The sequence below is a fragment of the Pan paniscus genome, chromosome 9, assembly GCF_029289425.2.
Source record: "Pan paniscus chromosome 9, NHGRI_mPanPan1-v2.0_pri, whole genome shotgun sequence".
Classification (NCBI taxonomy): domain Eukaryota; kingdom Metazoa; phylum Chordata; class Mammalia; order Primates; family Hominidae; genus Pan; species Pan paniscus.
In genome coordinates, this window is record NC_073258.2 from 87,359,549 (window position 1) to 87,372,623 (window position 13,075).

General features: G+C 43.0%; 1 protein-coding gene across 3 annotated transcripts in view; it reads right to left on the bottom strand.

The window, feature by feature from the left end:
• The window catches only part of ME3 (malic enzyme 3), a 246,150-nt gene that overhangs the window by 10,500 nt on the left and 222,575 nt on the right, over nt 1–13,075 (bottom strand). For 2 of the 3 annotated variants that reach the window (XM_003832990.6, XM_055093833.1), the window contains exons 10-14: nt 11,969–12,074; nt 10,878–11,020; nt 10,127–10,300; nt 6,640–6,738; nt 4,927–5,259 (exon numbers count right to left, since the gene is read on the bottom strand). In XM_003832990.6, the coding sequence (XP_003833038.3) occupies nt 5,098–5,259; nt 6,640–6,738; nt 10,127–10,300; nt 10,878–11,020; nt 11,969–12,074 (684 nt within the window). In that variant the 3' untranslated portion in view covers nt 4,927–5,097. Of the gene's footprint in view, nt 1–4,926; nt 5,260–6,639; nt 6,739–10,126; nt 10,301–10,877; nt 11,021–11,968; nt 12,075–13,075 lie in introns of those variants that run through there. The other variant, XM_034933504.3, reaches the window with a different exon arrangement.

A 13,075-nucleotide genomic window follows, 5' to 3' on the forward strand; every position in this document is an offset into this window, starting at 1 on the left:
AACAGATCTTTTTTTTTTTATTATAGCCATTCTGGTGAGTGTTGTTATGCCATTGTGGTTTTAATTTTCTTATTACTAATAATGTTAAACGTTTTTCATGTGCTTGTTAGCCATTCACCTATCTTTTTGGATAAAATGCTGATTTAAATATTTTTCTCATTTTAAAATTTGAATTGTCATCTTCTTATTAAGTTGAAGTAGTTCTTTATATATTCCGGATCCAATGTCTTCGTCAGATATATGATTTGCAATTATTTTCTCCCAGTCTGCTGCTTGTCTTTTTCCCTCCCCAAAAAAGTGTTTCAAAGTGCAAAATTTTAAATTTTGATGAAGTACAATTTATTTCTTTTATGAATCATGCTTTTAAAGTTGTATCTCAGAACTCTCCTCAACCTAAGTGATAAAGATTTTCTGCTATATTTTATCTTAGAAATTTTACAGTTTTAGCTCTCACATTTAGGTCTGTGATCCATTTCAGGTTGATTTTTGTTTGGTTTGAGATGTGTAAAGGTTAATTTTTGTGTTTAGCGTGAGGTGTCTAAGTTAACTTTTTTTTGCATGTGGATATTCAATTGTTTCAGCACAATTTGTTCAAAAGACTCTCTTTCCCCCAATGAATTACCTTAGTAATTTTGATTAAAAGTCAATTTGCCATAAATGTAAAAACTTATTTGTGAACTCTCAGTTCTGCTTCATTTATTTATATGACCACACAGTCCTTTTTTGGTATAAATTTAAGGTGTACAAGTGCAGTTTTGTTACATGGATATATTGCATAGTGGTGAAGTATGGACTTTTAGTGTAATCATTACCAAAATACTACACATTATACCCATTAAGTAAATTCTTATCCCTCACTCTTCTTCCACTCTCCCACCCTTCCAGGTCTCCAGTGAGATTCCACATTCTTTGTTCATGTGTACACATTATTTAGTTCCCACTTATGAGAACATATGGCATTTCACTTTCTGTTTCTGAATTATTTCACTTAAGGGCCTCCAGTTCTATTTATGTTGCTGCAAAACACATGATTTTATTCCTTTTATGGCTGAATAGTATTCCATTGCACATATATATTCATTTTCTTATCCATTTTCTTTATCCAGCCATCGACTGATGGAAACTTAGATTAATTTCATGTCTTTGCTATTGGACCACACAGCCTTGATCATTGTATCTTTATAGTAGGTTCTTGACATTGAATAGGGCACTTTGTTCTTCTTTATAATTTTTTTGACTCTTTGAGATCCTTTACATTACCATAAACATTTTAGAATCAGCCTGTAAGTTTCCACCAAAAAACCCTATAATGGTTTTGATAGGTATAGTGTTCACTTTATAGATCAATTTGAATATAATTGCAATTTTGACAATATTGAGTCTTCAAATCCATGAACAAAGAATCTCTCTCAATTTATTTAGATCTTTAATTTCTATCAGCAATGTTTTGTAGTTTTTGGTATACTATACTTGCACTTCTAAAATTTATTTCTAAGTATCTTTTCTTTTTGATGCAGTTGTAAATGAAATTGTTTTCTTAATTTTATTTTTAGATCATTTGCTGCCAGCATATAGAAATAATGTTGACCTTGTATTTGGTGACCTTTCAAAACTAATTTATTAGTTCCAGTAGACAGAGAGAGAGAGAGAGAGGAGAGACAGAATGAATGAATGAATGAATGAATGAATGAATGAATGTGTATGTGTTCTTTAGTGTTTTTTACATGCAGGATTAGGTCATCTGTGAATCAAGGCAGTATTACTCTTTCTTTCCAATCTTGACACCTTTAGCTTCTCTTTCTTGCTTCATTGCACTGGCTAAACACCCTCCGTGTTGACTAGAAGTGGTAAAAACAACATCCTTGCCTTGTTCCAGATCTTAGGGAGAAAGTATTCATTCTTTTACCATTAAATATGATGTTATCTTTGGCTCTTTATAGATGTCCTTTGTTAGGTTGAGGATGTTCTTTTCTATTTCTACTTTGTTTAGGGTTTTTTCATAAATGGGCGTTGGTTTTTTTCAAATGCTTTCTTCATATCTATTGGCATGATCATATGATTTTTTTGTCTTTCATTCTATTAATGTAATTGAACAACCATATTGAACAATTTTTGAATGTTAAAAAACTACGTTTCTGAGGATAAAGCCCACTTGTTTGTTGTATGTAATTTTTAAATTTCATGTTGCTGAATTTGGTTTGCTAATATTTTGTTTAGGATTTTTTCATCTATATTCATGAAGGATATTGGCCTGTACTTTTCTTGTGATACGTTTATCTGGCTTTGATATGGCAATACTAGTATCATAGAATGATTTGGGAAGTGTTCCCTCCCCTATTTTCTGAAAGAGTTTCTGAATAATTGGTGTTATTACTTAAGTATTTGATAAATTCCAACCAATGAAGCCACCTGGACTTGGTTTTTCTTGGGGGAAAGATTTTTTAATTACTAATTTCATTACTTATTATAGGTATATTGATTTGTGCTCTAATCTTTGCTTGCTTTGAATTTTGTTTGCTTTCCCCCACCCCCATTTTCTTAAGGAGGAAGTTTAAATTATTGACTTGAGACTTTTTTTCTTTCCTTTCTCTCTTTCTTTCTCTTCTGATATAGGAGTTTGCATTAGTCAGGGTACTCCAGAGAAACAGAACCAATAAGATCTTTCTCTCTCTCTCTCTGTTGATTTATTATAAGGAACTGGCTTGGCTCACATGATTATGGAAGCTGTCAAATTCTAAGATCTACAGGGTGAGTCAGCAAGCTGGAGATCTAGGAGAGATGATGGTATAGTTCCTGTCTAAAGGCAGGAAAAAGCCAGTATCCCAGTTAGAAAGGCATCAGGTAGGAGTAAGTCTCTCTTACTCAAGGGAGGGTGAATCCATTTTTTCTATTCAGGCCTTCAACTAATTGGATGAAGGCAATTAGTGGAGGGCAATCTACTTTACTTAGTTCAATGATTTAAATGTTACTTTCATCCAAAGATACCCTCACAGCAACACCCAGAATAACATTTGATCAAATTTCTGGGCACCCTGTGGTGCCGTAAAATTAACCGTGACAACATTTAAAGCTATAAAGTTTCTCTCTAAACACTGCTTTAGCTACATCTTATTAATTTTGATATGATTTTTAAAATTCAGTTCAACATATATAACTTGGCTTGTGATTTCTTCTTTGATCTATGGGTTATTTTGAAATGTACTGTTTTCCAATATTTTGGAATTTCCCATAGTTTTCTGTTTATTGATTTCTAATTTAGTTATTAATTCTGTTACTCTATAGAGCCAATTGCATTTGAATTCCAAGGATGAATGCCGTTTCCAGGCAGAAAGCTAGAGTGAACTAAAATTTAATCAGTAAAGAGAAAAAAAGGGAAGGGAAGGACTTCCCAGAAGGAGAGACCAAGCATGGATAGTATCAGCACAGGCTTGAAAGCACATGTGCTTAGGGCTGGCAAGATGTTCAGTGTGGCTGGAACAAAGGAAGTGTAATTTGTGTCTTCTTTGTTTTTGTCTTGGTTAGTATAGCTAAAGTTTGTTAATTTATTTGATCTTTTCAAAGAACCTATTTTGCTTTCATTTGTTTTCTCTACTATTGTTTTTCTTTTATACTATATTGATTATAAAGGATATGTAGCAGCGGTACAGAGGAAATTGTGGCACATGATGTAAAAAGATAGTGTCAAAAACTCCATGGTGTTCAGATTCCAGCTTCACTCTTCAAACTCTCTTCTGAATAGTTTTTCATTCTCTATGATCCCAAGGATCATAGAGGAGGGATGTTTTCTCAGGATATTCTTGGCTGAGCACCAGCACCAAGGAAGCAGTTCTTGGAAGAATAAGACCTGAGCAAGAAGTGAGTGGTATCTCTGCTAATTACTCTTCTAGAAGTCTAATAGTCCATCTAGCCTGTCCTTGAGAGTTGGTCATATAGGACCTATTCGTTGCTGGCAGTGGAGATCCTGAGGCTGAGGTAGCAGCAGGAGTAGGACCCTAAGCATGATTTATTGATTCCTTTATTATACAATGAAATTAGAGGCAGGAAGCTGCCATCTCAACATGTCTTAACATCTTAGCAGTATCTAATTTCAGGGGGCTGCAAGCTCTCTCCTGCCCCCACCCCTATGATATGGGCTCTGCTGAACATGAGAGAGATGAAGGCTAGCACTGAACTTGGTTTAAGAAACACCCAGGATAGACTGATATTACTCACTAAGAAAACTGCTTTGTGTTGCTCAACTACTTCAGAGAGTGAAGGATGGAAGCCAGAGTGTGTTCCAGAGCCAGGAAAATGAAATCAAGTCTTCCCTAGATCTCCCTATGGTGCTGTTCCTCTCACTGCCTCTCTTCCTCCTCACTGCTTGGCAGGCTGACCCTCCCCACCCACATTTCTCTGGTTTTCCTTTTAGAAAAAAGAATGTCTAAGACTCAACAACCCACAGGGCAGTGACCTGAATAGTTAGCGAGCTGCCCTTAGCCACTCAGCCTTCACACACTGCCGAGACTTGAAGGGTGTGTATGGCTGACATGGACTAAACTCCCTGATGGGTGGGCTGTGCTTTCTGGCTAGTGGCTGTGCTCACATTCTTCATCTCCCCATGACTCCCACCCATCTTTTCCTCTTGGGACTCAGTGTAAACACTGCTCTCCCTGAAGCCTTCTCTTACATTTCCATAGGAAGTGTCCTCTCCCTTTTCTGACTGCCCTCAGTTTTTATCTGTTCTTTCATGAACTTACCACTTTCTCCCTTATGGCAAAATGAATTGTGTCCAATCTCCTCCACTAGATCCCGAGCTCTGTAAAGGCAGGATTCTAGATGAGATTCTGCATTTCCCACAAGGCCTGGCCAGTAGTTGGTGATTAATGGTTGAAGAAATGCTTAGGAAGGAACTCAGAGGAGGGTTCAGAAAAGTGAACTCCCAGGGCCTTCAGAGACAAGGCTTTTATTCACTGTATGCCTTGGCATCTCCTCTCACACCAGAAAGTTTAAAAGAAAAAACACAGCGACAAGGATTCACTTGGGCCATTTTGGAACCCATTTATATTGTGGGTGTTACTCTGGGCTTCATCTAGCCCCATACTAGCCTCTGAGACTGCCTCAGACCGTCTGAACATTCATGGCTTCCTTGGGCCAAGTGTAGCTGTCCAGTGTAAAGGAGTCATAGTCTGGAGTGTAGACCAGGGATCTTACAAAAGCCTCCTTGTCCTTAGGCTCTGGGTAGTAGGAAGCCAGGTTGTGTTTGTACGCGTAGTCGAGAACCTAGAGAAAAACATGTTTGGCTAAGGAACCGGATCTAAGGGGAAACCTGCTTAAGGATCCTTGCTTGGGAGCATGGGGGAGAGGAATACACCTTAAGGAACCAGACTTGTTTCTTTCATGAGTATGGCTCATGAAACAACTGGATAGGAAGGATTTTAAGCTTTCTTTCTGGACAGGCAGCTTTAACATAGTGGAATAAATACTGAGCCAGGGTCAAGAGGCTTCAGCATAAATTCTGCCTGCTTCCAAAGGCCTGTGGGTCCTCAGAGCTGATATTATCCTTGCTGAGCCTCAGTTTCCTCATCTGTAAAATGGGAGTAAAGAGACCTTTCTCTGGAGCAGTGTTAAGATAAAATTAGACAAGAGGCAAATGTGTCCAGAACCTGATTTTTTTTCCACTTGAATATGGGTTAAATTGGATGAACAGCCTGGACACTGTTCTCTGGGTATTAGATTTGGCTTCAGGAGAATGTGAATCTAAATATAGCTCAAAGGAAGAAACTGACAGGGTGAAGCTGGACCCTGAGCTGGACTGTTAATCTTGAGGCTTGATTCTGGATTCTGTACCAGACATCTCATGGGTGTGTGTGCTGTTGTACAATGCATTTTCTGAAACTATTTTTAAAACTTACAGAAAATGTAAAACATGCACACTAATAGAAATAATAGTATGATAAACTGTCATGTATCTATTATCCAGCTTTAACAATTATCAATGTTGGGCCAGTCCTTATTGCACCATGTTCTGATTCTTTGAAAACCCATCATCTCTGCACAGTCTTATAGTCTGGAATATTCCATGAAGCTGATCACCCCATAGCCAGCCATTCTGAGAAAAAGGGGAAGAAAGAGATTTACCCTGGCTGAGAGAGCACTGGGTATGGAGCTTTTTCACTGTTCTCTGCCAATCTCCAGAATTCTGAGAGTGAGGAACTACTGGCCCTTTGAAGAAGGAGGAAACTGAGGCTCAGAGAAGTGAAGTGATTGGGCCAATATTATACCATTGCTGATTGGGAGAGCTGGGACCCCAAAGCCTGAGCTTTTTCCGTGATGCTATGCAAGCTGACCTTTCTTATAAATGGGCACTTATGAGTCATTTCTAAAAAATTCCCATATTCTGGTCCACGGACATTGATGACCTTTCTGCTTGGTGTATTAGGGGAAATCCAGGAGCTTTCCCAGAACTGGCCTGGGTGGGTGTTTGGGGTGGAGCTCAAGCTGCAAACAAGAGTTTGTCACCCAGCCTCTGGGTTACATGTAGTGCAGCTCAAGGAGATCCAGTGTCTCCACAGTTTCCATCCCCTTAACCCTCCTAAAGTCACAGACAGAGAAAGTGGTTGAGCCTCACTACCCATATTACAGGGGTAGGATGCCCCTTACTTTGATGGCAATTCTCAAAGACACGTTTCGGATGGTGCTGAGTGGTGGGTACAGTCTCCCCTGGGACAGATGCTGCTCAGAGACTTCCTGGGCAATTTGCTGGGGAGAAGGAGAGAACCGAGAGGAATAAGCTGAGTCTCTGCCTTCCCAAAACAAGCCCAACCCGTTACCCCAGAGACTCACCCCACCCTGCATAGTTGGTCAAACACTGCAGTTCCAACTGTTGACTCTGTTACCAGGGAAGCTTAATGCTTGGGCGTAAGAGAGGACACATCCTTTCTGTACTATAAGACTGGCTGAGGCTTAAAACAACATTAAGTGTCTCTGAATTCCAAAGGAAAATCACTAAAGCCAAGATGAATAAATCTGTGGCCTGCAAAGCAAAGGCTATGAGATCTCCTCTTGGCTGGTCCAGCCTGTTGCATAGGGATCCCTGGGTCCCTCACTTCCTGGGTCCCAGCCTCTTTCCACGTGCTTGGTACCATCTTGAGTGACCATCTAGGCTATGTTATGTCTTTGTGTTCAGTCTCCTGGAGCTCTTCCTTCCAGCCCTGGTCTCAGTCTGAGGAAGGCCTCTCCTCCAGTGAGTGATTGAGTCTTACACCTTATTGGAATAAATGTCCTAAGCACATCATCCTGAGAACAGAGCCTCCCATAGCTTCCCTTCCAGGTTCAGAGCTTGCCTCTGAGGGTTAAGCCTCATCTGCCACAGGGCCTCATCCTCCAGGCTCAGATGCTGGAGTTTGTTCAGCCTTGCAAATCAGCCTCTTTAATGTGGTGGTTCTGAATCTACTCCCACCGAGGCTTCTGGTGTTAAATTTAGACTTGGGAAATGCCACTGGTGCTCTCTGAGAACTGTGTGTCTTAGAAGTGACAAGGCTAAGAAGTTGGTCTCCCCTCAATGTTTTCAGATATTAGGGAAGTGGGCCTCCCTCTCTACCTCCTTCTCACACTTCCATCTTTCTTTTCCATTCATTCAGTCATACATTCACTGTGCTCTACTATATCTTTCAAAACAGAGAGAAGGCCAAGTCTGTCTCCTAATTTCAGACCTTTATATGGCTCCTTCAAACTCCTTCCCATGGTGTCCGTACAAGGCACTTCATCACTGGGCCCTCCTTTCCTCTTCAGCCTCACTTTTAGTCTCTAGACTCTGTGCTAGGTGCTGAGGAGCCATATAAGGAAGGATTCTATGGTGGAGAAGCCATAGTCTTTTCTCTTATGGAGACTGGTGTCAGTGGACAAGTAACAAATGATTATAGCAATTATAGTGGGTGAGTGCAATGAGAGGGGACATACAGGCATGGAGGATGGCAGGATCCTGTCTACCATGTATAGGAAAGGCTTCTCAGAAGTGTCACAGGCTGATACCTGAAGGACAAAGCATGAATTAGGGGAGAGAGAATGGCCCATGCAAATGCTGGGAGGTGAGAGAGAGCATGGACAGGAGATTGAAAACAGCACATTGGTTAGGTTGATGTTAGGGAGACACCAAAAGTGAGGTTGGAGAGGAAAGGAGGGCCTGGTGATGAAGTGCCTTGTATGGAAATCATGGGAAGGAGTTTGGACTTTATCCTGTATGCACCAAGGAGCCATACGAAGGTCTGAAATTAGGGGAGAGACTTGACCTGACCTATGTTTTGAAGGATTCTCTTTGTGAAGGTATAGAAGATGGATTGATAAGAGAGAAGCAAGATTTCCATGGCTAGATATGCATCTAGAAAAGTTATCCTGAGAAGAGATATATCATGGTATGTGTGATCACATCTAAGACGGTAGGCACTGGCAATGCTCTTCAGCAGGGAGTCAAGTTGTCTGGAGCCATCCTGGGCTCACAAGACCAGCGATCTTGAGCAAGTGACTTAAACTCACATATGAGTAAGAATTTTACCTATTTTACAGAGTTGTTACAATGAAAGGAGGTGGTGAATGCACATCTCCTTAAAGTCTATATTAATTTTCCATGGGAAAATCAACTTAAATTATCTTCACTAAAAGTACCCTTTTCAGAAATATAACTTGCCAGGCCTTTGAAGACCATAATGTGAGCTCCTATAGGGGAGGGACCTTATCTTGCTCACAGCAGGTGATAATAAGTAGATCCAGGAGAGGTTCCTGTGTAATTGATGGACACTGTTCATGAAATGATGGAGCTGAACTGTCTCACAGCACTGGAGGTAGTGGGGCAGATGTGTGGATGTCCCATGGTATTACATAGGCAGGACTGTAGCAATTGTGTTTTTACTCAACAGAGGACTTTGCTTTCAGGCTGACTTCAAGCAGAAAGTGACTCTTTCCATCCAATGGGGACTTCACACAGCTCTGCCCACAGCTACAGGACAAGAACACCCATCATAGCAATGAGAAGAAAGACAAACAGAATACTCAGACAAGAGGAACAGAGAACTGTAACACAAAGTCATAAGTAGTGTGCATGGGGCTGGGGGCAGCTGAAAAGCCTTTGGGAGACATTATTTGCACAGCCTTGGAGAGCCAGGGCTCAAAGACTAGACATAGTAAGAAGGGACCTGGTGCATGAGGTAGCTCCCTGTGGGACTCACAGAAGTGGATCCAGACAGGGCTGTGTGGAAGCCATACCCATGTCTCATTGGTTTCAGGCTTTCACCAGTGCCTCAGTGAGAAGGAAATGCAGAAGGATGTTAGAAGTCACAGGAGAGCCTTTGGAGCTTGTTACGTGTAAATATGTTTAATATTTGTATATGGCTTTGATTAGCTTAACCTCTCAACAGAGACATTTCTATGCCTTGCTTTTGTCAGAGTGAGGATAAATGTCAAGTGCCTGGCACTTGGTAACTACCTGGTAATTTCAGCCACTGTAACTGTTATCAGTAACCATGAGTGTGAATATAGGCTGTCATTCTTAATGGATTCTTTCATGGTTTTCATCATGTCTAGTAAAGAACTCTTTTGTGCGCTTATCTAGTAAGATACCTGGAATAGGTACATCTCCAATACCTCATATCAGTGCTCAAGATCTGGGTCCTCCAAGGAGAAAAAAACAAGTATGACACCCACCCCCTCCCTTACAGAAAGCTGTCCTAGTGGGGCTTACTACCGCCAGTTACCCCAGTGATTTGGTTAAGGCCTGTGGCTGGAAGAATCCATCACCTATCATGGTCCACAAGCCCTCAGTTTCAGGTGGCTTTGATGGCATCTCTTCTGTCTAGGCATCTAGATGGCATTGCTAGGACACAGGGGGCAGTATGAGGCATGTCTCCTCCTCTGTCAGTGCCTCTTGCTAATACCCTTCACCACTATTCCCCATTCCCCCTCAAAAGCCCCATGTGTGATTGAAGAAGTCAAGCTTCAAGGTGGCCATGAGAGATGCTTGAGGTTTAAGCACTTTGGGAATCCACTGGCAATGTTGGGGCAGATGGGCAGAAGAGATAAGAGAGATCTGGTATAAGACCCAGTGTCAACCCACAGACCCTACTGCAAGCATTTGAGGGAGCAAGGACAGTGATACCTCTGCTGTCAGGAGGAAGATCTCATCTGGGATGTGCCGGATCCCGCCGGCGATGACTCCCAGTGCCACCCCGGGGAACACGTAAGCATTGTTTCCCTGCCCAGGAATGAAGGTCTTGCCATCTTCCAGAGTCACACTCTTAAAAGGACTTCCACTGGCAAAAATCCCTCGGCCCTGGAGGCAGGAAGAAAACCAGAGATGAACTTGGAGATTGGTTTGGGGTAATAATAGTGGCCTATTCTTATCTTCCAAATGTTGGACCCTTCTTCATCCTCTCCCAAATGCCCAGCACTGTGCTGAGAACATGGCAGGTATTTAAAGCACATTTGTCATTTGACCAGAAAGCTCAGCCCTCACCTGTTATCTAGCAGCCAAGAAACTGCTGAAAGGTGATGGGGTTCACAGCACCATTTTTGTCACCTCCTGGTGGGGCCAACCCAGGACATGACAGGATGTGGCCTAGAGTCTACAAGTGCCTCAGGTTTTGGGTGCTGGTCAAAGCTCTGTGTTATTTAGGATGAACCTTGAGCAGCATAGCACAAATGTAAGAACTTGGGCTTTGGAGTCAGACCTGGGTTTGACAGCCAGCTCCACTCCTTATTAGCTCTTTGACCTTGGGCATGTTACTTCATCTTTCTGAAACTCAGTTTGCTCATCAGCGATGTAGGAGTATTTTTCACCCTCATGAGGTTACTCATTGTAATTGTTACTATGTCCTCTCAGCTGGGGGAAGGAAGGACTCCCCGCTGACCTCGGTGACCCGGTAGCACTTCTCAGCCGTGCACTCGGCCTTGCTGGTGGGGTTGCTCAGGGCAAAGATGATAGGGCGCTCGTGGAAGGAGGCCATGTCCCTCAGAATCTGCTCCGTGAAGGCTCCTGCGATGGCAGCAACACCTACAGGGAAAAGGCGGGTAGTGGGGATGCCTGCTCTCTATAAACAACCCATTCCTCTTCTGCTGGTGGTGGTGGGGGAACTAGGAACACCATGAAAGACTCGGTCTTGGGCCCAGCATCTGCCACAAGGACTGAAGGAGCAGAAGGGAAAATGATCTTCCTGCTTGAGCTGCCTGAGACCTCCTTTCCATCTCTGAGGGACCACTGGTCCACCTCAGGTCCCTGCCAGTTAAGCTGCTCCTGTGAAGGCATTCCTGGGCATTTCCATGGAGAGTGAGCTGCTCCTCAGGACACAGGGAGATGCCAGGGTCTGCCTTGGGAGAGAAATGCCCATCTCATTGTGGTTAGAGAGACCAGGCCAGGTGTGGTGGCTCATGCCTGCAATCCTAGCACTTTGGGAGGCTGGGGGGCAGTGGGGTGGGGACAGATCACCTGAGGTCAGGAGTTTGAGACCAGCCTGGCCAAAATGGCGAAAACCTGTCTCTACTAAAAATACAAAAATTAGCCAGGCACGGTGGCGGGCACCTATAATGCCAGCTACTTGGGAGGCTGAGGCAGGAGAATCACTTGAACCCAGGGGGCGGAGGTTGCAGTGAGCTGAGATCACACCACTGCACTCCAGCCTGGACAAAAGAGCTAAACTCTGTCAAAAAAAAAAAAAAAAAAAAGACAGAGAGAGAGAAAGAGAGAGAGAGAGACAGACTAGCCCTGCACTTACTCACTGCATTGTATATTTCTGCATCACTGAGCCCTAACTCTGGTGCCTTAGTTTTGTGGTTTCTATACAATAGTCACTCAATAAAAGTTTGTGGCATTGAATTGCACATGGGATAGGGGAAAGAGCTGTTTCCATGGGTTACTTAGGCTTCCTAGCTGAGCCTCTGTCTCTCCATCTGCAAGTCAAGAGGGTTAGCTGGGCTGGGTAGTGGGTACCCTCCCTCCTCCTACCTATGATGGCTGTGGGCTTCACCAGCCTCACCACCTCCTCCAGGGAGTTGACTTCAGGATGGTCTTGGGCAAACATCTCCTTTTCATGGTTCAGGTGGCTCCTCCCCTACAGGAAAAGGAACACAGAGCAGTTGTGGTCGTGATGGCCTGTTGGGTAGGAGTACAGATGCATTTGGAAACTCTGAGAGCGTTTCCTTGAGCCCCATGCTTTGGTTTGAGCTGTCAGATGTTTTGGGGCCCATCTTCTTGACTACATTTCCTGGCAGAACCTATGGTGGGACATAAGTGTGAGAGTGGGGTGTGTGTGTGTGTGCATGTTTCTTTAACCCAAACCACATATGGAGAATCCATAAAGAATTTATTTGAGCTGTTAGGATTATGGCTTCCTGGGTCAGGACAGAAAGGCTTTTGGGCAATGCCTGAGTCTCACCAAGACCCTTTGGCCCAAGGCATCCAGCACCAAGCTCAGTTGAGGGATGGGGACCTGTGCCACCCAGGGTCAGGGAGCTAATTTGAATATGCTTATAAGAGCCATTAATTCCCCTGTGAATAATACTAAACTAAGCTCCAGGAAGGTCTTAGAATGACAGGCCATGCCCAACCAGCTCCAGTTCCTTACATTTCTTCAAATGGAATTTGGTAGGTTACAGGCTGGCATAAGTGCTGGTAAATGGGTTCAGATGCTTTTGATGACTGCTTTGGATTAGCTGGCCTCATAGGAACCAGTGCAAAGATGTCAGCTTTGAGAGCTCCTTGGCTAGGGTTGATGGAATGAGAAAAATGATGTTGAAAGATGGATAAGAGGGAAGAGTGGCTGTCTCTGGCAGCTTACACCTGTGGCCAGATTATGCTCTGGAAAGACGTAGGGGTGGGTGGGAAGAGGAATCTCCAAGGCTAAGTTCCTTTCAGCAGAAATCTGGCCCCATATGGAACAATAGGAAGCTCAATTCTGCTGAGGATCTCTGCCATTCTTGGTCAATGTCCTTATGTACTTCCCCTGTTCCCATCTCTGCCATAATTTTTCATCTCTCACTGACATTCTATGTTAGTGAAATTCTGGGAATTAAAGCACTGAGTGTAGCTCTAATGGAGGGGTCCTTCAGTTGT